The sequence below is a fragment of the Lampetra planeri genome, chromosome 22, assembly GCF_965212315.1.
Source record: "Lampetra planeri chromosome 22, kcLamPlan1.2.h2, whole genome shotgun sequence".
Taxonomy (NCBI): Eukaryota; Metazoa; Chordata; class Hyperoartia; order Petromyzontiformes; family Petromyzontidae; genus Lampetra; species Lampetra planeri.
This window is the reverse complement of record NC_136128.1, coordinates 11097450-11125354: the sequence shown is the minus strand read 5'-3', so window position 1 is coordinate 11125354 and position 27905 is coordinate 11097450. Positions and strand designations below refer to the sequence as shown.

Here is a 27905-nt window from a genome sequence, read left to right as displayed (position 1 = left end):
CCATCGGGTTGATAATTGGGGGTATTTGGAACTGTTTCAGATTTCGCACGCCACTGTTACCTGTGACCGGGAATTAAACCTATCTGTGAAAGAGCTTCATAGCTCATCGGATTTCTCCAGTATAAAGATTCTGAAACCCAAGTCGCCGAGTACATAGCAGTGCCCTATTCACCGCACCACCGCTACATTCCCTACCAAGTTACTCATCTAACATTTACCCATTTATGGCTAAGCTGAACTCGGGGAGGTCCAGACCAAGTACTGATGGCACCATAGATCCAATCATCGGATTTAGTTTTACTCTGCGAGACGCAAACATTTTACTGAACAAACGTCTGTTTGAGCCAAAACGGCGATACAAATGAGGTTTAATATGTGGGGGCGAAAGTTGCCGTGTCAGTGAATGCGCGCACGAAACGACTCTGGACAGACGGCAGGGCCCACGAGGGAGAAATGCCAGCAAGGAGATGATGAACACGGTGTCGTTTAAACAAGATGCTTGTTTTTTTATTGTTTGCTGTGGATTGCACACATTCATAGCAAACCGTCATCAAGTGGAACCGCGAAGCGCGCAAAAAAGTAATATAAGTTGTATACATTGGCGACAACAACAAAAACACACCAGAGATTTAAAAGCAGTGCTTAATCTCAGACCGGAAGATTCCGGAACGCGGCTTAAATGGTCACACGCCACATCCATCTCACCTTACTGTCCCCACAGGATGATAGGAACACATGGTACAACAATATAGTATGATGGAGAGGCGTGTCTTGGTGGTGTAGTGGTAGTGCCTTATGCCTATAAGCAACTACTCGGAGCCTCGCAGCGTTTCGAAAAAATACCGAGTGAGAAATGAGACAGCTGCTTAGGAGCAAACTGCACTCTGTAGAGCATTTTTCTCGGCTTTCACATCTAAAGCCTCTGTTGCTCCCCATCAACATTTTACTTTTCAAAGCTTCAACCGGTTTAAAGTCTAGCATAAATAACAATTATTAACGCGCGAACAGGTTAAAAGGTAAACAAAACTCATTGGAATGCAAGTGCAATCGGACTGAAAATGAAGCCACCACCACCACCGTCATCATAATCACGAGTGCTCTTTTCTCGCTCTCTTATTGCTCTGCCTGGAACGTCAATCTATGATTTAACAACAACACAAACTGAAGCTACCCAGTGTGCGGGCCGTACAACTGCACCCCCCACGTGCCAGAAGGGGCCCACAGCTGCCCGGACGATGAAGAGGCAGCGAAATTGTACAGGGGCCCTCATTTCATTCCTTGCACCAGGGCCCCTGTCAACCAGGGGATGGCACCACCCCTCCAATAATGCTGTATTCGTGGTCTCAAACAGACGCGTTTTAATTACAATATCCTGTACGTGTAAATAATTGATACGATTTCTATTTGTATAACATTTGAATGAAGCTGCATCTCAAAACGCGTTATCCAGTTTGAGTCCATTGCAAGGCTGCGTTAATGACACAGGTAAACGTTTCATCTTCTTGGTTCTTTCGGTAAAGTCACGTACTTTGACTTTACCGAAAGAACCAAGAAGATGAATCCCTGCAGTCACGAAAGCTTTAAATCGAAAGGTAAACGTTTGTTTTTTATTTCTGCTCGTGTAACATTTTTCATTTGTCAATGGTGATGGTGACACCTTGTCAGTCAAGTGATAAATAGACTGTCCCATTTTAGCAAATGCCTTTACAACGAAGTAATTAAGCACATTTCTAAACAATTGAAATGCTTTGGGAAAAAATATATTCACTTACAAAAGCTGCTTTTTTTTTTCAACGCGTGTCCCTTTAAATAAACGAGTCTTCAAATTCTCCGCGACAGAATTTTACGCGATAAAAGTCAGAGGCGGTCACGCTCCGTTCGGAGAGTTCGGATCGCCCCCAGGTACTGAGACTGGCGCTAGCGGGCACCGTCGCACTCACCTACGGATCGTCGAGCTGGGCAAGAAGGGGGGGGGGGGCGGGGGGGGGCACGGGGGGCACGGGGGTGTCAGAGCGCCGCACAAGCACCGTCGCGAACCTGGGTTTGAATCCTGGTTTCTGCCGTCTGTGAGCAGACTGTTGTTTATGTGGACCGACCTGATGGTGTTAGGTGGATCTGCTAAAAAAAGAAAATCCGTCCGTGCTACGTTTGGTTTTCCCCCCTCGTGTCGCATTTCCAGCTCTCCATTTTGATTTGAGAATGAAAACCGGACAATGGTAGTACCTCATGGGACTAAGTATTCATTCAACAATGGCCCACGGAAGCAGATCCCACAGAGCCACCTCAGAGTTCTTTTCGAGCGACTTCTGTTCCAGACTTTCCCACACTTTGGTAACGACCGATGGGACACACCCTGTCACTGCCTTAAAGCCCGAGTGTTAGCGAGGGGGAAAGCCTCGGCAACTCAACAGACGACGCGTGCGCACGCGCGTGCACGGGTATTGGCGCTCTCTTTATCAGAAGGGAGCAACAACGTCCACGTTGCTTCCCAGTACAACTGCCCTGGTGGGAGTCCCAACAGTGGTGTGCGTCGTCGTCATCGTCGTCGATTCAGGGCTACGATTCTGTCCAGACATGGTTTGCGTTCATCGTGTTTAAAAATACTCCTTTGTTGTGTCCGCCTCGCAGCTGTCTCAATATCTCTCCGTTGACGTGCAGGGCTTCCGTTTGCATATATGTCGAATGAATTGTAAACATTGGATTTTGATGCACGCCTCATTAACTCTTAAGAATCAACTCTCGTCGTATTCAACTCCATTCCCACAGCCATTCGTGCTGTCGATTCCCTGCCCCAGCTCAAGTCAAGGCGCAATACCTTCCTCGCATTCCGCTGCTTATGACCGACTGCCTCCATCAACTCGATATATATAACATTGCCCCATGTTATTGTACAGTGTCTTGAGACGGTGGTGATATTTATACACTACATAAATACACACTTGAGGGTTTCTATGTAAATGTATGGGTCTCTATGGAAGTCTATGGGTGTTTGTGTCAGTCTATGGGCCTGATTCTTGGGATCCCTACGAGTCGTAGGTCTGCATGCGAGTCTATGGGTTTCTTGATCAGCCCGCGGTGGGCTGTATAGCACCACGAGACGTGGACCCGCTCATACGCCACGTCAATCCACATCGCATTGCCGGACTGACGATCCTTTACCCGACCGTTTGCCGTCACATTCCAAATCAATGCAGCCGCCGCCGCGAGTCACGGGACCGGGACACCCAACGCGGAGTTCACTCGACTCGTGCTCAAAGCTGCGCGCCACTCAAGTGCAACCGGAGCGGCGTTTCCACAAGACGCCCGTCGTCCGGCATCCCCGCTCGCACTCTCCGACGCGGACGCCCCACCGCCGGCCCCCCCCCCCCTTTGCATTCCTCATCACGCGTCCTCCCCCTCGCACGTCGACTCGAAAAAACACGCGATCTCTGTCCAACGAACGAAAAATGTTAACACTGCGTCCACGTTCACGCTCGCACATAACACCGTCGGCGATTTGCGTAAACCGCGCTGGTGCGCAGCAGCCGTTCGCGATCGAATGCCATCAACCGGCGATGGCGACGACACCCGCTTGCGTTGCCCCGCATAATTTTTTTATTGGGGACCGAATTTGAGGGTCGGGGCTCTTAAGTCAGAACTGTCCCCACCCTTCCCCACATCCAAAAAAAAAAACGATAAAAAAAATAGTCAGCACACTGCGGTCGGTAATGCTCGCTCACCTGTGCAAAAATACACGCACGTATTAACGAAGGCACAAACGCACGCTCGCACACACGCTCGCCACACGCACGAGAAGCTCGCTCACCTCACACGCACACCGCACTCTCACATGTGCGTGCACAAACTACACTGCACCACACTCGCGCACGCGCACACACACACTATTATGCATACAGAGATCCTTTGTAGAGCCTTTAAAAGATGGGCATGTGCTGCTAGCGGGCACCCGTTATGGACGACAGCACACAACGGGGGTGGTGTGGCAAGCACCACTCCCAGCCGCCTTTGTCTCCCCAGTGCGGACGTTGTTTACACACTCTACCAGGGTACTCATTGACTGAGTCGACCTAGGAGAGGAACAGGCCCGGTTCTGATATCACTCGCCACTGACGGAAGCTGTGGTCGAAAATCGAACCGAGGTCGCCGGGTTCGTAGCGCAGTGCGCTAACCACTGCGCCACGACTCCCCGCTTTTATGCAAAATACAAAAGATTGCTCCAATAGTCTTTCACAGACTGTTGGGGGCAAGTGCCGACAGTGGGCGCCTACCCACACTCCCACGCACACGCGCGCACGCTCAGGTAATGAAAATAATGGAACCCTGTGTAACGGCACCTGGATCGCATTGAAGCCGTGTGCCCAGGCCACAACCTTCAGCGCTTCCGAGACTCGACCGCGCAAATGGTATCAAGGAGGGGGATGAGGGGGAAAGCCAACTCTGTTCCTGGCCATCATCACCACAGTCGTCGTCATCATCAGCAACGTGGGGCCACATTCAAAATGCGAACAAAAACTTCCTAAACGCGCTTCCGTGCCGATGTTTTTTTCCCCCAGCGACGGAAGACGTCGGCGCATTGTCATTGAAATAAAATTTTAAAATGCCTTGACATTGCTCTCCGATGTGTTTTTGGGTTGTTTTCAAGGACCGCTGCTGAAGGCTCTCAACTCGAGCAGGAAAACGTCGGACATCGTGGCAAAACAACACAACCCGGAAACCACATCGCAGAGCTGCACAGAACAACGGCGGACACCTGTGCTGTATCAACACTCATGCCAGCAGCGTGCGGATTGGCCTCAATTAAGAGTTGCTTTAACTTCCTGGGCAATGACCATCCTTCTGAGCGGAGGCAGGCCACAGCTTAAAAATATTATCCTTTTGTTTATATACCTCGTTATCTGGGCGATACAACAGCCACGGATTTACCAGTACGGATGTAATTAGACACTACAAAGAAGAGATGGGTTAAATTTTGATTGAAAGCTTCAAGAATATGAATAAGAGATGGGTTCTTGTGCAAATCGTGCCAATCTGCTCGGCAAAAGGAACTCTTACGAAAGATAAAAGTCCCAACAAATGCTCGAGTTCACATGTGCGATGATCAGTACTGAGCAATCGGCTCCTCTTCTCGACACGATTGTCTCGATCGAGGCTCACGACTCCATTCACGCATCCACTGTTTTTTGTTCTCATCCATTGTAGTGAGTGTAGCGACCCCTAGTGGCTGCAGGGGTTACGCTAACCCCATTGGATAGGACGCAGAAAATCGATACGAACACACGTACAACCCGACGCGTGTAATCGTGAGCGCAACATTCGATGCTTACCGACGATCTGACGCGTCGTTACTCGGCCAATTTGCAGGTTCTGCGTCCCAACGCTGCAATTCCGCGACCGCCTAGCGTACCCAAGGTGTATGTAGGCAAAGGCAGCGATGATCACGACGGAAACGAGGCCGTGCTTCCGACCTGCGCTCATTCACCACTGCTAACGCAGCCCGCCTCACCCCCCCCCCCGCCTTGAGCGCTCTCACACTGCCAAGTCGGCAAAGCAGACAGTCGCAAACATTTCTACAGCGCGTCCAAGATTACACCTCCGCCACCCCCCGCCCCCAACCCACTCAATGCCGCGTGGAGCTGTAGGCGCCCGCCGTGGGGGGCAGCACGGACTCGGGGGGCGGCAGCGACGTCGCCGCCGTTTGCTGCTCCCGCTCGCGCTCCTCCTTGACGAGCGTGCGGTACGAGAAGGCGAAGGGGTCGGGGGTCGCCGCAGCCAGGCCCGCGGTCGCGCCTGACACGCGCAGGCGACGGGCGAGTGAGACAGAGAAACGCGCACGTCATGCGATTGTACTTCCCCCACACCTCTGATTAGCGTGGTTGGCTGCGTATGGTGCGAAACAAGTTCAACATACATGCTATACTACACTACTATACACTATACCTTACACTATGCACCAAACACTGTACACTACACTATTACACACTACACTACTGTACACAACACCACGATACCAAATTAAAGACTCAATCTTTAGAACTGCTTTTTGTGATTCGTTTGTGGTCCTTCCCCAGCACCTCCGATTAGCACGTTTGGCTACGTATGATGCGAAAGAAGTTCAATATACGTCTATACATACTTGGCGAGCGATAACTGCACTGGAAAAGGTAAGTGTATGTATATTGAGATTCGTACGCAACCATACGAAGCCACATGTGCTAATCGGAGGTGTGGGGGAAAGACAACAAACTAAACACGAAAAGCAGTTCTAAAGAAATTAGTTTTCAATCTAGATGATTTAAAAGTGCATAACTCCAGTGGCTTCCTAATATCGGAAGACGGCCGCAGAACCGCATCCGAAAGCGCGCGCTGCAGTGATGGCGGTGTACGATGTGTAATGAACGGACAATTAGCAAACGATGTACAATGCACCCGATCTAGATACATCTCAGAAGCCCAGCAGCGAGTGAGCCTGGCACGTCGTGCTTGGCCGAGTGAACACCAAGCACGACCGCACTGTGATAGGGTTTGTGGGGCTACACGGTGTGCAGAAAGGAGTGCAGTAGAATCAATTGTACTGTACTTATATGCTCCCGCAACAACACTAAACTGCACCCACCCCACGCGGTGAAGTATGGCCAAACAACCCCCAAGATTGCATGGCGTGGGGAGGCCCTCATCCAGTATTACAACACGTCCGCAACGGTCGATCGTCGTGGCGCTCACCGGTGAAGTCGGCCGTGAGGAACGGCGATGGCGTCTTGCCGCGGTTTCGCGTCACGAGCAGCACGCCCAGAGCGCACAGCAGGCACCTGCACGGCATCACACAAAGACAAAGGCCCCCCGTATATAGCTGTCGGGGCAAGTGCCGTTACGGCGGGCAGCATCTGTGAAGGCCGGCACGGCACACGACGGGGTCGGTGGCTAATGCCGCGACAGCAACACTGGTGGTGGCATCGGCAAGCAAATGCAGTACGGTTTATTCCCCCTTCAGTGCCTCTCCACTCTATAAAGTCGCGCCCAGCGATTCATTAGGCCATTCACACTGCGTCGCGGCAAACGGTGATACACTCGAGAAATGATATATGGCACGGCGGGAGATGGCGATGGAAACGGCGCTCCACCACGTAACCGTCACTCACCCCAGGATGTAGAGGAGGACATTGAGAAGGGCTGCACCGTGAAACTGCTGGTAAAAGATACCACCTGTGACAAGCACACACACAAACACGCACGCGCACACAATCACGCGCACACAATCACGCGCACACAATCACGCGCACACAATCACGCGCACACAATCACGCGCACACAATCACGCGCACACAATCACGCGCACACAATCACGCGCACACAATCACGCGCGCACAATCACGCGCACACAATCACGCGCGCACAATCACGCGCACACAATCACGCGCACACAATCACGCGCACACAATCACGCGCACACAATCACGCGCACACAATCACGCGCACACAATCACGCGCACACAATCACGCGCACACAATCACGCGCACACAATCACGCGCACACAATCACGCGCACACAATCACGCGCACACAATCACGCGCACAACGACCACACGCTTAGTCTGGATAGACTGCTGGGGGTAAGCGCTCTTAGTAATAGTGCTCCGGAAAAAAAAAAGGCTCCTGAAACTTGTGCCCAGTGTCAATAAAGTTATACAAATCTGGTCTTACACAGACACACCACCAAAGTTTGCTTTCAAATAGAAGGGAAAATAGTGTGCCTTATAATCTGGAGAATATGGTCATTATCATCATCATCGTCATAGTCTGTACCCTTTGGTCAGCTTATTAGCAATCTCACACACAGAAAAGCACACACTCATGGACGCACATGGACGCCCATACTCTTATATACACCACACACATGCATCAAATACAAAAATTCCCACACTCACACACAGTTGACATGGCAAAGGCCCAGGATGGGTTGAGATAATCGCCACTCTTGTTAGCCATGGCCAGGAATTCAAGTCAGATAAATGGGTTGCAGCGCAGTGCCCTGACCACTACATGACTGCTCCCGAAAGACAAAGATCCCCTACAGACTGTATGGGCAGGTACTGTAAGCACGCACCTATTAAGGCCACTATAGCACATGAGGGGGTGGTGTGACAAGCACCATGCCAGGTCGTCTTTGCCTCCCTAGTAGTGACGTTTAAACATATCAGGTACTCACTGAAGGCTGAGTCTACCTAGGCGAGGCCCAGGAGCGGTTCAGATATCATCACTGATGTTGGGAATCGACTCAGGTCGCCAGGTTCGCAGCGCAATGAGCCGCACACACACTCGTTCACTCACACACACACGTGTGCGCACACCAGGGGATAACGGATTTGTGTGCCGTACCTACTATTATCGTATGCCCGAAGCACATCTTACATAAACGCAAATGCAAGGTTGTAAAGCTGCAATAAAATGTGAAACTCATTAAAATCCCAAGTACGCCATCAAGAAGGGAGGACGCACCAATGCTCCTGCAATCGGCAAATCATGCGGCGTTAACAATACGAAATGGAAATTTGGTAATTAGTGTTTTCACTCGGGGTACATTAAATATAGGCAGCTCCAGAAGAAATCTTCAAGGAGGGGTGCAATAATGCCTCATAGACCGTCACCCCTACTGCCCCCCACCCAGCTTCAACCTCCAGTTACAGTAAAACAAAATAAACACGTGGATTAGAGAATGTAGAAAAGTTAGCGACATCACATTCACTGGTGAGAAAAGAGAAAGCACCTCCAAGCAGAACTTAATTATCGTCCATAATGGAGGGATTTTTGGGTTAGATCCGCCACCACCCGACACAGCCAACTAGTAAGGGTTGTCATGTAAACAGAACTTGCCAATTCGTCACTAGTACAGCACACCGGTGTGTTGGAGAGCAAAGCCACAACATTTACAAGCTGAGTACGACGTTTTGCCGGTAATTACAACCAGCTTCATCAGGCAACAGCCAGATTTGGAGACATCCTCTTGTTTCATTCGACGTCTCTACATATAAAGAAAAATGTTATCAGTCCATTGGACTCTTGGCTTTCGAGACCAATATTAACAAGCAGCATTTGTTTAAGCCAGCAAACGCTGGACCGGTTTGAACTTTCTGGGTCTCAACAGCGGAGTCAGGCTTGTTTTTACAAATTCTGCTGGTTTACGAGATATCATTTGCAACAGCACTCATTCTGAATAAGCAGATCTCCATTCTGTGTCTCCATCAGCCTTGGGGTCACGACACTTCATCTGGAAGGGATCATTGCCGTGGTTGAGACACGTTCAAGTTCAAGTTCATTTATTAGGTATAGCCCTGTGAGCCATTTGGCTCTTGAATTGGGTGCAACCACAACAAACAAAAAACAAAAACAAGCGACGGAGTGGCAGCCGAAAGGAATGGAATGAGCATGACATGAGCCGTCCAGCGTGGGAGACAGAACGATGAAACCAGCTCGTGCACAGGCACCAGATGAGCGCTGTTATCACGTGAGCGCGACAGAGGGTGACGGCTGTGGGGAGGGGCCTTCATCCAGCAGTGGATTGCTCATTGGCTGATGATGAAAATCAAGACAACATTTTGCAATGTCTACTCGTCAAAAAAAACCAAGAGATTGAGAAATAAAATGCGTTCTTTAATTGACAGTTTTACCAACCAAGTGAAATTGCATACGCTTGGTAATTGCATTGCGACGTGTGCTCATGTCTGAGCCGCACGTGCCAGGTTTTAAATTGCCCACTGCTATTAAGGCTGACACTAGGGAAGTGGCCAGGTGGCTCAGAGGTCAGAACTACGAGCCACCACCACCACTTAGACCTTGCTTTTCGAATCGGGGCTTCAGACGCCTGCGATTAAACTGGGTTGTCAAGTGCAGCGAGATGGTAGTCTTACAAAAACTGGTGACCCAATGACTGCGCATAAAAATAATCTATTGATTAATGTGGCATTTTTACTATGGTAAAAACAAAATCTGTTTCGCTGCCATGTGAAGAACATGTCTTTGTAGCAGGGCGTGTGGATATAAAATGTAACTTCAAGGAATAACAAAAGTAGTTCTGAGATCTCTCCTCCAAGTGGTCGTTCGCTCTAACAAGGCGATGCGCTACATAGTGCGAGCGTTCAGTATAGGAGTGTCTTTTCCTTGAAGAACCAGGTGGAAACCCATACAGAACAGGGAGAGAAGTCCACACAGAACAGCACCCGAGTCGGAAATCGAACCCGGGCCATTCTCGCTTCGAGGCACAAGCGTTACCCGCTGCGACGCCACCCTGCCGCCAATTCGGAACGGGGATTGCCGATGCCGGCGCAGCCAGGTGCGACGGATCACACTCCCCGAGTTTTTACCTGCAGCCACAGAGCTGATCGTGGAGAAGATGTAGTTGATGGGGATGACGCGAGTGGAGCCGAACTGCTCCGTCGCCTGCCACAGGAAGCTGCGGATTGCAGGAACGAACAAACCGACAGGCCGGTCCGGTTAGGAGAGGGCCTCCAATTTGCGAGGGGATGTGATGGTACAAACAAGTTAGACTGTTGCGTGAATACGGTTACTAACTCCTAAGCATGGACCATGTAAATCTTTGCATTGTCCCATATATACACAGCTCTCAAACGAAGCAATTGAATGGCTAAATCACTCACAACCGAGTCTCGACTAACAGTCGCTCTTCACTGGCAACACGAATGAAGAGGTTAACATAATAATGCAATAGCTATGGAACGCTTCCAACATGCAGATAGCCCAAAGGGACACCATGCTCTTGCGCATATTTGCAACGTTGTGCTCTTCGCTGCGGTTTGCGGTCTACAGGTTTTGGGCAACCCCGTTAGATCGATGTGGCAAGTCCCGAACAGCGACACGTTCCAGTAAAGTTTGGTTCATATTGGGTCAGACCCGTCGCCGCCCACCCCACCTCATTCCCAGTTACGGACGGAGAGAGCTGATGCATAAACACTTTCAGACTCAGTTGGAAACGTACGTACGGGCGACACACGAGTTTGGCATGGCAGCTTACACTCAAGTGCACGTGTTCTCATGGACGTATGCCAAGGATGCTATATTGTGATAAACAATATTTTTGAACAAAGTGTGGAATGGCCAACCTTGCATAACTATAGAGTTTAGTATTGTTGTGGGTGAGCTGTGTGGCGAGTTTGGTACTGATTGAGTAAGGGGTATCCTCGTTTTCTTGACATGTGAAGTGTTCTCAGATGGACAAATGGAAATCTACCCTGGGCATAGCAATGAGTAGCCTAGCAGCCGTTAATTACAAACTTACCTCATTGTTTTATATTTCATATTAACATTCCATTACGATTACAATGCTCGATTAGCCAGCCAGCGAGTTCAGTTAGTACAGAACGCAGTGTACCGCACCCTACATTGACAGAGCTTCTAGAACTCCAGTTGCTCGTGACCCACAAAGGCATGTCGCTCTCCATGAGTACCAATCTTCTCTGCTCAAATACAAACTCAGGGCCAGATTCTTAGCCCAGGCCCACTGGGATTTTTGCACAACAGTGTTGGTGTACGGTGCTTTTTCTGCAATATTTTGCTGTCTTTTCTTGGATTTTCTGTTTGCACATAGTCACTTTAAGATGTTTTCTTGTTCATGTTTTTGTTTTTTTGTTTGTTGCGGTTGCAGCCGATTCTAAAACCGAATGGCTCACAGGGCTATACCTAATAAATGAAACTTGAAATGAAACTTGAAACTTGGCTCTGCCTCTAACGGTCAGGTTCATTGTAGGCTGGAGCCGCTCAGTTGCTTCCAAAGACGCATGAGCGAGTGGACTCAGCCATGGCTTGGCTGAGGCTCGACTCAGGCTCGGCTCATGGAAATCTCGAGCGCGGCCGGGACAACGATCAGAGCCAACTCTAGCTGAGCGTGGCTTTGTGCTGGCTGAATTGAGCCACAGACAAGCCTGAACCGAGCCGTGATAGGCCCAAGTCATAACTTACAATAGGGGCCTCATTATAGCTAAACAATAGCAATATGTGACAAGGAGAGCGCCGATTCAAATCTAGATGGACATCCTGTGTGCCAGTACGCATGCGTTCGTGATGCAGAGAGCATCGATTCAGATTGACGTTGACATATTGTGTGTTGTGCGTCTCATAGAGACATAGGCCGATTCAAATTAATTAGCTATCTCTAAAATCAAGCGGACCGTGATTCACAACCATCACGCGTGTGCCGCACGTAGCCACTTGTTAATCTGCACTCAACCGTGGGTGAGTTGAATGTACAGAGATTGAACACGGCTATGAGTAAAATCAACCTTTCTAGACAAAGTCAAGGGAATAACATTGCAGTGGTTCCCGCACGCAACGAGAACGAATCCGGACGAGGATCTCACCCTCGGTGACGTGGACACAATGGTGGAAGGGACGACAGAATACTGGATCGATAGATGCAGCGGTAAAAGTAGATGGAACGGAATTGAGATTGAGCCAAGCGATCATGCCGATTCTAGAGCATGACTGAATTTTTGTCCGGCCCAATTTCCGCTAATAAGCCGATGGCCAGGGACAGGATGGACGATGATGATAATGAAATTGGTGAAACTGGAATGAGGTAGCATGGTGTGTCGCAAGGACTGGAGTAGCTATGGGACCCTTTCAGCGAGGACTGAGCGTGTTTTAGACACGATCCATTACTATGGCAAGAGCTTCCGATCTTCGTATTACCAGGAGCCCCGTTGGTGTGGTGTGAATGTTTTCACGCGTGACCTGTGCGTGTGGGTGTGATGGCCACGTGAGTGACAACGGTAGCAGTTAGTAGCGGTGCGGCGTGGGCAGCATTTGTGTTTGTGTGATCGTCGGCGTGAACGCCGCCACCCACTCAGCCTGGAAGAAGGCGGAGCTCATCATAGTGACGAGCAGCACGTAGAAGATGGGGTAGGTGAGCTGCATCCTCCCCGCCACGGACAACACGAGCATCCCTGCCACGCCCTGCATGGAGATCACGGCCACGGAGCCTACGCGCAAGTCGCACACACGTCGCGCAGACACGCGCGTCGGACGATGCAACGTCGGTAGAGTCGCAGAAGTCACCGGCGCCACGTGTGGTGGCCGCCGCGAGCGCCACCCAAGAAGCTCGCGGCACGACCAGACGGGCGCACGTTGCGCATGGCACCGTTACACACACACACACGCCATGCACGCACAGGTCACCCACACTAATAGGACCAATACCGCCCACATACGCGGAACGCCACCCACGTGGCCCACACCACACATGCCACACATATCACAAACCATGACACCCATGCAACACAAACATCACACACACACACCATGCAAGCTGTTACCTTTATCCACCACGCATGCTAACCCATACCGCACAAACCATGCTACCTGTGTAGCTCATGCCAAACAAGGACATGATACACACCCACGTCATCCGCGTCACCCGCAATGTGTTAACCACGCCTGCTTTAAGCCACCATTGTGGCATTCACAACCACAAGCCATATCCACGACACCTTTGGGTTTCAACGTTATCACAACTGGCCGAGTGACTTGCTCCATACCATTAAACAAAGCCTGTGCTCAAGCCAGGCATAGTGAACTCCATGTATAGTCCTTTTGTGAAAAACTCACTGCTAGATGAGAGCCTGCCCCACGCTATGCAGATTATGCCTGACCTATCTGACCACACTACACCAAGCTAGCCAGTGCAGTTTGGTATGTATGTGTGTTGAACTTCTTTCGCACCGTACGTAACCAACCGTGCTAACCACTGCCCTGGGGTTGCTGCTCTCGGTTTATAACCACCAGCTCTCGGGGGGCCACCACTATTACGCAGGCGGCTGCGTAACCTAGCGGTCAGTTGCACAATGTCAGGCACGCAGTGTTCAATTTCCATGCCAAGGGCAGAAGGGGCAATGAGAAGGCTGACCGACGGGCAAACGGTGGCCCCCCCCCCCCTTGGGAGCGGGGGTGGAATATAACCCGGCAAAAACCGATTTCAAACAAGCAGGTGCCGGCAACGGAAGCGCCGGTAGAAAGAGAAACCTTAGCCGCTAAATCATGCACTCGCATTCATGTATGTGCAGCACAAACAAAAGACGAAGATCCCCCGTGCAGCCTTAACAGACTGTTAGGGCAAGGGCTGTCAGCGAGCACCTATGAAGGCCGGCATGGCACACGAGGGGGTGGGTGGCCAGCACCACGCCCGACCACCTTTGTCTCCCGATTGGCAATGCTTACACACTCGGATCGCCGGGTTCGTAGCGCAGTGCGCTAACCGCAACACCACTGCTTCCCACAAAGACACGTAGTCACAGACACACCTACATGAACACATACATAAATGCACACATACAAGAAAACATCACGAGACTGCTACTTGGATTTAAGCTCTGAGCCAGTGATCTCCCAAGAGTTTAGTTCAGTGTCTGCACACAGGGTTTGGCCGACACCGATTAATTTAACAGCAGCTGTGTTTTCGGCACGAATCACACCCCTGACATCACAGCCACACCTGGCAACGACATTTTTTTGGAAAACAAGGCAGGCCAACTCTCAGTTTTATACACGCTGCGGCGATGCACACCAACGCCCTGAAGGGTAAGGGTTTGTGGATCACATAGAGAGATTTGTCAAATTCCCTAACCCACTGGGCTGCGATGTGGCCAGGGAATGGAAAGTACCGGGGGGGTCTGTGAGCCTGTCTCCTGAACTTGAGATGCAGCTATCCTCTCGCGTGTATGGCGTGCTGTCATTCAGGTTCTCCGGTTTTCATCCCACCATGAAGCCAAACACTCATTCATGGAATTGACCAAACATCTCAACGCAAGACCATCTTAGAAAAGTCTTGTGAAACTTTGCTGGGTAAAAAAAAACACCCATTATTCTTATTATTGTTATTCAGCCCACTTACAGGCCCATTTTAAAAGGTCACTTTCACTTTGAAATATCAACGGCCAGGAGATGACAGTACAGCAAGAAGGTTCGTGAAGCAGTCTGCGTGGAGTGTTACCCCCCGAGCTTTGCTCACTGTAGCTAATAAGCCAGTCCAGATGATGAGGCCTCAACTGGTCTCAACGCTGGCCTCCCTCCTAACAGGCTCTCAGCCTGGGCCTCGGCTAGGCCTCGTGTCGTCCAGGCAACTACCTCAGACCCAGCCTCGTGGATCCCGGCGTTGACTCCAAGACAGACCTTTACCAATGAGGGACGGTGGACTCTTACCGAGAAGGGCGGCGAGCGCCAGCACCATCAGCACGCTCTGCACCTCGCGGTGTCGGTAAAAATACAGCAGCAGGCTGAAGGCAACCATCTCCACTGACTGTGCGTGCGTGTGTGTGTGCGTGTGTGTGCGTGCGTGTGTGTGCGTGTGCGCGTGCGTGTGCATGCCAGCGTCCATGCGGTGTTTAATGCCATTGTCGGCAAGTGGTTGTCGGTAAGAAGACGGGCAATTTAATAGACAGGATATATTTGGGAGAGGAGACATGCAAGGAGGATGATTAGAATATTGCATAGGGAGATGTGTGTATATATATACGTGTGTTTGTGTGTGTGGAATGAGGCAGGCACAAGAGGGAGGACACAGGAGGGAGATGGTGAGTTAGTTGCATTTACAGCGACATGCTGGCAGATTATATTTACCTACGACCAAATCTCCCTGAATGTGCCCAATTTCAAGAGGCATCGGTAGCTAAGCAGAATCTCGCCTGGTTAGCATTTGTATGGGAGATTGTTTGCCAATACCAGGTGCTGCAGGCTTCGGCTGCAAAGTGGTTACGAGATGGTGGTATAGCAATGGATATTTTTATTATCCATCTGTGCGGCGCTTTGAGTGTTACCACCTCGTGCACATGCCACGACAGCGGAACCCTCTTTAACAAAAAAAGTCTTGAGACTTAGTGAGGCTATCCTCGATAAAGGGCGTTGTATTATTATTTTTCTAAAACGTTACAGCGTGCAACAATAACGTGTGTTACGTAACATCACCATGCAACTTCTTGGTTCTTTCGGTAAAGTCACGTAGAATAATAAAATAATAAAAATACAACATAATAAAATAATTCTCATGACGTTTCAGCCAGAGTCTGTCTCCTCGACAGACCTGTTCTCCACCTGAGAACGGCTGCTTGCGTTGTGGCCGAAACGTCGTGAGAATAATTTTATTATGTTTTATTTGTATTATTTCCATTCTACGTGACTTTACCAAAAGAACCAAGAAGATGAATCCCTGCAGTCACGAAAGCTTTAAATCGAAAATCACCATGCAAAATAAGTACTTATACTGTATATATACACACACACACACAAGCGTTATACTTGGCGAGCAGGTCATGTGGAGGCAAGTCCATTCCATTAGCGAGAGCATTCAGAGACAAGCCAAGTGTGAAAAGCTGGGCTGACGTAATGGTGGCAAGTATGAATGAATGAATGACCGCGCGTCACTGGATTAGACGCCGTGGTGGTTTTAAGATATGTCCTAACAGCAAGGCACCTACAGTGTGTGGAACGCGTTTTAAGGTGCAGCAGAGCCTCTCCCAATCTTAAAGGAAGGGTGGGGAACCTCGGGCCCGTGGCCTCTACCCAGCCCGTAACTTCACTTCATACGGCGCGTGGCCACTAAACTAACCATTTTGATTTTACCAGGTAAGGCCCACTGAGCTATATAGCCCTTTTTTTCAGAAGCGAACTGGCTGTCACAAATTATATCTCAACGAAGTGACTTATCACGTGGTAATTTATAGCAGCCAAATACTATAAACGCATTTAGATTCGAAATGGAGGGGAAAACTTTACCCTACCACATGATATCGCGTGGATTTTTCCACACGACTAAGGGGAGAGACATGCAAACTCCAAATATATATAGGCCCCCGGGTCGGGATTGAACCCACGAACTCCTGCATACCAGGCGAGGTAATTAGCATCCCGCCACCGCAAAGCCCCTACATTTACATTTATTGGCTAACCACGACAAAGCCACTGTTAGAACTAAAGCTCGGATCTTTCCGATTGTGTGCCCACTTGCCTGATCGCCGACCCACCCGGCCGGTTCGCCGCGTTGGGTTATTTTGTCAAGGCTCAGTCACTTGTCACCGCAGCAAAGGCAAACTCTAATTGTCCGTCGAGTTATTTTTGGACAACGCTAAGCCAACGGGTGTGTGTGCGCGCGTTTCATTTGCGTGCCGCCAAAGAAATTTGAAAGTCCAACTCGGCCCTTGGGAAAGAAAAGGCTCCCCACTCTTTGCTTTAAAGGAATGCCGATCACTGGCGCTAGCTACGCTTGAGTGCAGGCCTCTGGGTGCAGTTAAGTGGCCACAACTGTGCACATTGAAGTGGCTACACTCTTCTCAGCTCTCTCTTCAAGCCCACGTGAGCTTCTCTGCAGCCATCTGTTCAAGCCAAATCTTTATAAATATATAAAACAACAACAACAAAAAATGCCCTGAAAGTTCAGAAGTTTAACTAACCATGGAATACTTTTGTTGCAGTTCCATAAGCCACCTGCCACCTTCCGGCTTCCGCATATCAGGACCCGTTTCGCGAGTTGGACCAATTCTGTCCGATTCATCGCGAAGCACGAACCCATGCCACTACCACCAGAAATGGGGAAATCACCAAGTGAGATGGGGGGGGGGGGCTTTGGTTGTTCTGTCCAGACGTGGATGTGGCCAATTGAGCTCCGATTCGTGACAGAGTTGCTGGATGGCGTCGAGTAAAACACGGGTGCCCCCCGCATCTTGCAAGACATTAAGCCAATGGAGGAGGCCAAATAGCCTTTAGAAAGGGCCCTTATCACCCGCAGTGGCATGAGCAAGCATGTGGCTCCAATATAGTTTAGTCTACGCTTCATCCAGCAGTGGACTATTAAGAGGGCAGTAAGCACGGTGGGCTGGAGCTCGACAGGTGGTCGAAAGAATTTGATACGGGCGAGCGCGCCACAACTCATTGGCTAATTACGCAACTATTAGGGGTAATTACGTAATTCGATTGCCAATTGCCTTTTCATGAGCCCCTTTGAGTGTAACGTCTCTTCAAGTTTCCCAGTTGGCAGAGCGGAGAGAGAGCGTGCGGGAGAGAGAGCGTGCAGGAGAGAGCGTGCTGGAGACAGTGCTGGAGAGGGAGAGCGTGTGGAAGAGAGAGCGCTACTCTTGTACCACATAAAGGAGGCACTGCCAGCCCACGAGGCGTTGCACCATCACCGCGGCAGATAGCTCCAGCGCAGTGTTAGGCGTGAAGGCGCCAATGAGGTACACGCCAACCACCACCACCACCGGGCCTGTCCGCATAAGCACACACGCGCACGCACAGTGACAATAATAGCCTCCAGTGATGTCAACGACCTAACAGAGAACGGCTTGACGACCACGTAAGAGAAAGATGTGGCACTACTTGAGCATATTGGCACAAGACAGAGGAAAGTGGAATCACATGGCAACAAGTGCATTGAACACCTACTATGAGCTGCCTGCCCATGGATCATGATGATGATGTCAATTAATTATGACGATTCAAATTTTTTTCCCATGTTGTCTTATTTTTACGAGGCATGTAACCATTTAGCAACACCCACAACCTCAACAAAGTAAATTCCACGAATTGTAACAATACGGGGCTAAGATTGACGTCTAAAATCAATGTGTTATTGTCTCTATTATTAGGGATTTAAGAATTCAGCCTGGAGAAATAGGAAGGATTTTCATGAAAGGGCCTTGCAATTTGATTCCGGAATTCATTTCTTTTGTCGTATTTTTACAAAGTGTGTAACTATTCCCTCCAACCCATAGCAATTCAATGAATTGTAACGAAACGAGGTTGTGACATGAGCCAAGAATCAATTAATTTTTGTCTCTGTTATGAGACATGCAAACATTTGGCCCCACGTGTCCACGTGTATGTGTATGTGTGGACACATACACACAATGGGTAGTGGTAGTGTGGCGGTTAGCGCGCTGCGCTACGAAACTCGCAACCCGGGTTCGATTCCCTCTCACGGTCAACACCGGTGACGATCATCTGAACCGGTCCTGGGGCTCCCTTAGGTCGACTCAGCCTCAAATTAGTACCTGATGTGGTGTGTAAACATCGTCACTAGGGAAACAAAGGCGGCCGGGCATGGTGTTGGCCACCCACCCCCTCGTGTGCCGTGCCAGCCTTCATAGGTACTCACCAACAGCACTTGCCCCAAGTCTGTTAAGGCTATACGGGGAATCTTTGACTTTGTCTTTGGACACCCGCGGTATGTGTCATCACGGGACCTGTTTGACCATACTTCACCGTGCTGGTGAGTACGGATTGGTTAAGGTGGGGGGAGGTGGGTGGCTAGCACCGGTTCATACATCACTCGTCACCGATGTTAGCCTTGGCCGAAAATCGAGCTCAGGTTGCCAGTTTCACAGAGCGGAGATGACGTATAACCACCAGCCGATGTGACATCGCAGTGATTTTGAAATGCGCCGGTGGCGGGGGTTGGTGACGGGGTACTTGAAACCGCAGACCACCACTCGCTTTCGACCGTCCCCTTGTGCAGCGCGGTGACTTGAGGTCACTAAACGCACCGTGTTGATTATTTATCGTTCGTTTCAGACACAATCAAGACTCCAGACGATTTTACTCACCAGCTGCGTCAAAGGGTCGCACGCATTCCTTCATGAACACAGCCCCCAGCACGCTGCTCGCTGCAAGTGGTGGAGGCAAATGGGGAAGAAAGACATGATTCCATCATCAACATCATCAACATCATCAGCTATAACGCTGAGCGTTTTGAGATGCAATTTTCATGAATGACGCTCAAATTTTTGTTTATTATTTTAATGATCACTCCACTGCTGGATGAAGGCTTCCCCCAGCTGTGGACATCGCTCGTGGTCCTACAATGCAATAATCCAACTGGAAAGTGCACACGAGCCGATTACATCGCTCCATCTCCACGATGGACGCTCTCTGTCGGGTGTGTTCCCACCCTTGGCTGCCACTCGTTTATTCTCGCCCGTCAGCCATTGACCCTTCTAACGATGTTCTACTAATCATGCCCAATTGCCTTTCCCAAGTCAATATGATGTTTTGACTAACAGAGGTTCTCTAATCCATGTGTTTTTCTTTCTGCCTCTCGATAAAATCCTTTTTCAATATAAGTGTTTCTGATTCAAGTAGGAAGTATTCAACTTTTCTATACTTTTGGGGACAAACGCACGTTGGAAAGCGGTGAAGAATCAGCGCATGTGCAAGATTCTTTTTCAATGTTTACCATTAGCAAAGCTTTCATGTCAGATTTTACATAATGTACTTTCAAAATTCTTGTTTTTTTATCTTCTATCTTACATTAATTTTATTATTACATGGATTTCAGAAATATAGATTTAAAATCAATCTTAGATTGCTTTCATATTCTTGGTTCTTTCGGTAAAGTCACGTATAAGAGAAATAATAAAATAAAATAAAGACAAAACAATTGTTTAATACATTTTACTTTATTTTATTATTTCCCTTCTACGTGACTTTACCGAAAGGACCAATAATATGAATCCCGGCAGTCACGAAAGCTTTAAATAAAAATCTAGATTGCTTTGTTACACAATTTCAAAAGCCTGTTCACTGCACTGCTGGCAGAAGAAACTCGACTGGAACAAACTTTAGAGGGTATTTGGTCTACTCTTTCACATTGACCGGATGTATTAGAAGTGGTTGTACCCACACTTTACCCCACCGCATGCAACCTTCTGATCAGCCGTGGTGTTACCCATTCATACCACCGGGTGGACAGAGGGGGTGGGAGGAGATTTGAGGAACCTTCCACCATCGTTTCAACCGCAAATGGAATCAAGCAAGCGACCTCTGGATTGCAAGGGGCGCCATGGTGGCAAAGAGATGTTAACTACCTCGTCCGGTATATGGGAGGTCGTAGGAGCTCAACAGAGCCACTTTGTTGAGCTATCATTTTGTGACCAGGTCACTTCTGAAAAAGAGCTATATACATACAGTAATACCTTGGATTGCGAGTAACTTGGTCTGCGAGTGTTTTGCAAGACGAGCAAAACATTTTGATAAATTATAACTTGATAAACGAGCGAGGTCTTGCAATACGAGTAGTACGTACAGTATACGCTTTGTCTGCCAAGCGTCACGTGATCACAACTGAGCGGGATTGTGGGTAATCGTCTCCCATGCTCGGTCTCAGCCGACGTGCCTCACTCGTATAGTCAACATCCGTGCCAGCGTATACTGTTTACTATAGTGTTGTGACCACGTGTATGTGCGTAAAGCATTTTATTATTTTGTGTCCAAGTATAGTGACTGTTCTTTAGTAAATGTACTGCAACAATGGGCCCCTTCCTCCTCTCCCCTCTCTCTCGTCTCCGTCACACCAGCCACGATTAAATGCAATTAATAAATGTGATTACTTTATATTACATTTAAATAATAAAAATATAAAAAAGTATTTTATATTAATCATTTTTACATTAATATTTCTGGGTTGTGGAACGAATCATCTGAGTTTCCATTATTTCTTATGGGGAAATTCGCTTTGATATACGAGTGCTTTGGATTACAAGCACGTTTCCGGAACGAATTATGCTCGCAATCCAAGGTTTTACTGTAGCTCAGTGGGCCTCACCTGGTAAAAATAGACAAATGAAAACAAAACCAGTTTAGTTTATAGTTTTAGTTTAAGTCCAATGCAATAAAAATTACACCGCAGCAGCTTCCTGAATAGTTTAACACCTCTGTATATATATTTATGACCTGCTGAAGCCTTCAACAACCCCTTCCATTCAAAGGCTTGTCAAACGTTGGCGGTGGCGTGGACTTTGTCACGCAAGTGTGATCGACCGTGTGTTTTCCTGCACTGCATTTCTTTGAAGGCAATTGCTTTTCCAGATCAGGCAATGTTAATATCATACAGTCTACTCCAACATTATAATTCTAGCTTATAGCTAGCTAGCTTATAAGGAAACATTATGAATACACATGTTATCCCCATGCTTCAAATGGGAATCCTGAAATAGAGAAAAACCATGTCACCTGATTAGGCTTCCTTTAAATAGGTACAGTTAATATGTTAACGTAATACATGAATCGATTCTAATTGTATTATGATTATTCATCAGGGACAATTATTACATTTGCTTACATTATTATAAATGATCGTGTATCTAGTAGCCTATAGTTTTAGGTACTGGTAGAGACAGGGCCTTGTAAAATTTTATTTTAATTTTGCGACATGAATCATAGAAGATTTGCAACAATTTTAAACTCCATTCCCATTCGTTTTTGAGTTGCGAGTTGACCAGTAGCTTTGTAACATAATCTAAAATCTGGGTAACGTAATCATCTTCATGGGGGGAGGAAATTAAAGCGTGAAGTTTCTAGTCATCATTTCAATTATTACACTGTGCCTGTCCCCCATAGGGAGCCCAGAGCCATTATAAACACAGAGACCGGAGCGCATTCTGTCCCATATGGGGTGACGGGAATTCGGTGTGAGCTTTGCTCTAAAAAGCAATGACAGCTATAGTTGAAGAATCAGAATATTTATACTGGAGGAATCCTATGAGCAATAAAACTCATTTCCACAGATGTCCAGTAGGCAACAGAGGCGGAGGACATACGTGAAAACAGCGGAGGTATTCAAATGTAGAGGCCTAACGTGGATGCGATTCCAGCGGCTCTTCGGTGAGAGAGACAGACGAAGGACTCTATCGCTTGTTGCCCAAGGACACAGCGGCCTCCGTGGCGAGATGTTATCACCGTTGCCTGGTATGCAGGAGGACGTGGGTTCGATCCACACCCTGACGCCTGCTGCTGCTGTATATTTGGAGTTTGCGTCTCTCTCTCTCATCATCATCATCACGGTGGTTAGATGTTAACTACCTCGCCTGGTGTGCAGGAGGTCGTGGGTTCGATCCAGACCCTGACGCCTGCTGCTGCTGTATATTTGGAGTTTGCGTCTCTCTCTCTCATCATCATCATCACGGTGGTTAGATGTTAACTACCTCGCCTGGTATGCAGGAGGTCGTGGGTTCGATCCAGACCCTGACGCCTGCTGCTGTGTATTTGGAGTTTGCGTGTCTCTCTCTCATCATCATCATCACGGTAGCTAGGAGATGTTAACTACCTCGCCTGGTGTGCAGGAGGTCGTGGGTTCGATCCAGAACCTGAGGCCTGCTGTATATTTGGAGTGTGCATGTCTCTCTCTCATCATCATCGCGATGGCTAGGAGATGTTAACTACCTCGCCTGGTATGCAGGAGGTCGTGGGTTCGATCCAGACCCTGACGCCTGCTGTATATTTGGAGTTTGCGTGTTCTCCCCGTGGTTGTGTCGATTGCTCCCGGGGTCCACCGGTTTTTCCCTCCACATTTAGAAACATGCGTTTTCAAGTATTTGGCTGCACTAAATTTCCACGCGATAAGCCACTTCGTTGAGTTATCATTAGTGGCCAGTGTCGCATCTGAAAAAGAGCTACACAGCTCAGTGGGCCTTACCTGGTAAAAAATATAAATATATAGCAAAGCTTATAGCTGACAATTCTAGCTTATAGCTAGCTAGCTTATAAGATGGAAGATTTGTCCACATAGGTCTTACCCACGATGGAGATGGCGGCGACGGGCGCCAGCAGGATGATGGGCGCAAACCCGTACGCCACGAAGCTTCCCGTCTCGCCCAGGACCATGAGCACCAGACCGAGGCGCCACGCGGGGCTCTTGGCGTACGGGTGAGCGCACTTGCCCAGCCCGGCACGCACGTGCACGCTCTTCTACATTGGGGGAGCAGAGAGGGGGCAGAGGGGGGAGCAGAGAGGGGGCAGAGGGGGGGCGAGGTCAGGAACACAAGGGGCAGTCGGTGACAGGGACAGAGGGGGTGAGGTCAGGGGTCATTGTGAACATTTGGGTCATAGTAAACATTTGAAGAATTGGCAGAATGCGAAGTCGTGGTTCAACTCCTTTTTATTCCGTTTTTAGCATTTAATTTGGATATTTTTATCGTTTATTCTGTCTCATTTGTACAACTTTGTTCGCTCCACAAGCTTAAATGTAACATTAGCATGTAATTTGCATGAATTAAAGATGATTAAATCTTACCCACACATCTCAATGCATTCATCTTGAGCACATCAATCTATGCTAAATCTGTGAATCAATACTGCTATATGCTTACGGTCCAGGGATACATTTTTCTAGGTCGCTGGTAGACTGGAGTAGGGGCGCATGCGACTAGAAGCCTCTCTGTTGTAGCCACAGTCATCGCGAGAGGTGTTACTGCATGTGGTGCCCCAGGTGCAGAGATATATTTGTGAGTCGCTGACCTAGACACACACAGCTGATATGAAGTCCTGCTACTATCCGTGACCTGTGGTCAGTCGTAAAGAAAATCCCTCAAGTGCTTCGTTTTTGCCGAGTGTGCACGGAATTAAAACTGCAAACTAAGCGTAAACATTTCCCGGGTTGTTACACCACAAACCACTGCCTTTAACCCATACGCATCCTGGAAACAAACCCTTACACAAGATGCCGAAGTCAGATTAAAATCTCCTTTAATTCTGTGCTCATCAACCAATATTTTAACAACATGGAACTGTGCAATGCCACAGGATGAAGGCCTCTCGAAACTGCCACCACCTCTTGGGCACCAGGGATCTAATGATCCATCTAGCACCTGACAATTAGCTGATTTCATCACTCCATCTCTTCGGTGGCGGTGCATTGGCTTAACATGAGTCAAAATGCGTGTGTTTATGCATCGCAGAGTGGAATCTATTTTATTTTAGATTCCACGACAATTGGAATCGAGAATGGATCCCGTCAAGGATGATTTTTTTTTAATAATTGTGATCATGGATGAGCGATCCTCGTGTCAAGTAGCGCGCACGCAGTGACACTCACCTGCAGAGAGAACGCCCCGCTCAAAAGGAGGTTACAGCACACGATGAGCAGACATCCTATCAGTTGGTTCTGCAGGGCACAACAACGTTCACCATCATTCACAGGCTTTCAGCTGAGAAGACGTCAGAGAAATAGTTGCTGTGATAACCTTTGTGTTGTTGTGCCTTTTGTCTATTATTCTTTTTTATGTAGCTTGGTAGTAGGATTTTAATTTGCCTGGTTGTGGTTGTATATGGGATTTGGTCCAAATATATTTAATTAAGGTACAGCATTGTGGGATGCTATTAGCGTGAATGACGCTATATAATAATGAAAGTATCATGATTAATTCTGGATTATTCAGGGGGAATGGGGGAGAGGAGGGCTAGCCCAGATCAAACTAATATATGGATAATGAAAAACATGTTCATTAGACTACAAAAGGTAAAGGTGCAGCCCTGCAATTTCCTGCTCATGCAATGAGAGGGAGCTCGAAAGAGCCCCTTTAGAGGGTATTTGGCCTACTGTTCCACACCGTCCGCAAGTTTTAGAAGAGGTAGAAAAACAAGCCGTACTGAACTCCACCACACATGACCTGCCGAGCGACTGTGGTATATCCATTTAGACTGTTTGGTGGACAGAGGCAGGGAGATTTAAGAAAAGTGTCTATTTGTTTCACCTGCTGCGCTGGGAGATATAATCAGCGACCTATGAACTGCAAGTCATGTGGCTAGCCGTTATACCATGGCAGCATCCCTGGCGAAAGAGTACCGTCTTGCTTTCATTGTACAGTCATCCTGAGAGCTGTATGTTTATGGACTTTATCACATGTAGCTGCTCAGAAAAAATGTTCATTATAAAGTATTTTTTTTATTCTTAGAGCTGCAAGTTACCTTAATTGGGTGAAAGAAACAAAATACAAAGCTATGTTTTTTTGTGCAGTTATTGGTGACTGGACTGAGACCGTGGTGCAGTGGAGAACCCGGTTCAAACAACTTTGTATCTCAGTGGTGCCGGGCTGAGTGTCTTGTTCCCCCTAAACCACCATCCCTTTCGCCGCGCATAACGGATGTGCACATGTTCATGCTGCTCATGAGCAGAATATTTATTTTTTGTTCTCTCTAAAGGACACACATTTTACTCCTATCCTTTCCACATTCACATGTTTTCTTTAGTCAAAAAGTCAGCCAGGCCAAAGCCACCCATCATCATCTTGGCCTTAGGGTCCTCCCCATTCCTCGGTCGCCAGACTCGTGGAGACCAATCCGACCGATGTCCGTATCGGCAATCCCCCCCCATCCCGTACACTAAACACGTAAACCCAGTTACGGTGGCATGTGTTGTAACCATAATAAAACAACAATGTTCTTTCTTGAACCAGTCGCATGGCTCTGACGTCAGTGTACTGGACTCGCAAACACACGAAAATAAGGGTTCGTCAGTTTAAAGAGATCAACAGCGACTGACCCATGGAAGGATGAATCCTGGACTCAGAAACGTGGATTGTATCACAAGCTCGTGTCCCCCTAATGAACGTGGCGAGCATCGCCCCAAGCCAACCGAGCTTGGGAAACGCATTGACTTTGACTGGTTCGTACCAATCATCACTATCGCTATCACCAGCCATGCTGATTACCATCATCATCATCAGCCCCCTGATGAGTATGGCCTCAAACCAACCTCGTTGGAGCAGACACTTTGACGTTAATGTAACAATCTCCACCACTGCCATTGCCAACAATTTTATCATCACATACCTGTCAACCCCTTGTCAGTGCCTTGCCTTATTACAGACCAATGCAGACCTTATTGGTCACCCCGTGCCCCTTATACATCAACGTTCATCCTTTGAAGTCCCATCACAAGGAAGAAACACAAACAAATAGACACATATTTTTGTGCCCGTATTGAAACGGCTGTACGCTGTATGGACCTGAGAACTCAATCTCCCTGCACAAGAATACGGGGTGAACCCATGTGGGTTGTCGCGGAGTGTCATCATCATGATCATCGTTACCGGACAGATCGTCTAAATAAGTGCGTCGCAACGCTTCGATTGGGCACGGTGCCAATTTGATTTGTGCATAACATCGCACCGTCCGTAGCTATTGCAGTAACGAATAAAGGGCAACCCGTGCTATCGCCTTCCTCAGATACATAGCAGATGAACAAATACAATCAACGCATCCACATAAACCTCACCGAGTCTCAAGACTCCTGAGAGGCAGAGGAGGGTGGTGGTGGTGAGGGTGGTGAGGGTGGTGAGGGTGGTGGTGGTGAGGGTGGTGGTGGTGGTGAGGGTGGTGGTGAGGGTGGTGGTGTTGGTGGTGAATGTGGTGGTGAGGGTGGTGGTGGTGGTGAGGGTGGTGGTGAGGGTGGTGGTGGCGAGGGTGGTGGTGGCGAGGGTGGCGGTGGTGGCGAGGGTGGTGGTGGTGAGTGTGGTGAGGGTGGTGGTGAGGGTGGTGGTGAGGGTGGTGGTGAGGGTGGTGAGGGTGGTGAGGGTGGTGGTGGTGAGGGTGGTGGTGGTGGTGGTGAGGGTGGTGGTGAGGGTGGTGGTGGTGAGGGTGGTGGTGGTGGTGGTGAGGGTGGTGGTGGCGAGGGTGGTGGTGGTGGCGAGGGTGGCGAGGGTGGCGGTGGTGGTGGCGAGGGTGGTAGTGGTGGCGAGGGTGGTGGTGAGGGTGGTGGTTGTGGTGAGGGTGGTGGTGGTGGGGGTGGTGGTGAGGGTGGTGGTGGTGGTTGTGGTGGTTGTTGTTGTTGTTGTAGCAGCAGCCGCCGGGACTCACCCACTCGTCCGCGGGCGCGGTCGGTGTGGGCGCCTCCGCGGCCTCCCCCGTCATCGCCCGGACGTGGGAACTTTAAAATCGTTTAAGAACCTTCAGCTTTGAGAATAAAACAATGAAACAACCCCCTCCAACGCGTGCCAACTTGCTAACAACGAGAGAGAGAGAGAGAGACAGCGGTGGCAGTCAGCCCACCCGCCTGCCCGGCCGGCTATCACCACACTAGGCCTCGTCCCCGCCGCCCTCTTGGATTCTGGGGGCGGCCTCAGCTCGCGGTGACGTCACGCGGC

General features: G+C 48.9%; 1 protein-coding gene across 1 annotated transcript; it reads right to left on the bottom strand.

Moving 5' to 3' along the window:
• Window positions 1–480: 480 nt before the first annotated feature.
• Window positions 481–27905, bottom strand: LOC144725021 (NIPA-like protein 2). Its single transcript, XM_078604454.1, has 11 exons — window positions 27619–27905; window positions 24857–24925; window positions 23559–23730; window positions 19593–19652; window positions 18132–18253; window positions 15202–15298; window positions 12851–12986; window positions 10356–10444; window positions 7137–7200; window positions 6721–6806; window positions 481–5787 (listed from the first exon to the last, which is right to left on the bottom strand). Exons 1-11 carry the CDS (start codon window positions 27670–27672, stop codon window positions 5618–5620), a joined length of 1119 nt encoding a protein of 372 aa, XP_078460580.1. The 5' UTR covers window positions 27673–27905; the 3' UTR covers window positions 481–5617.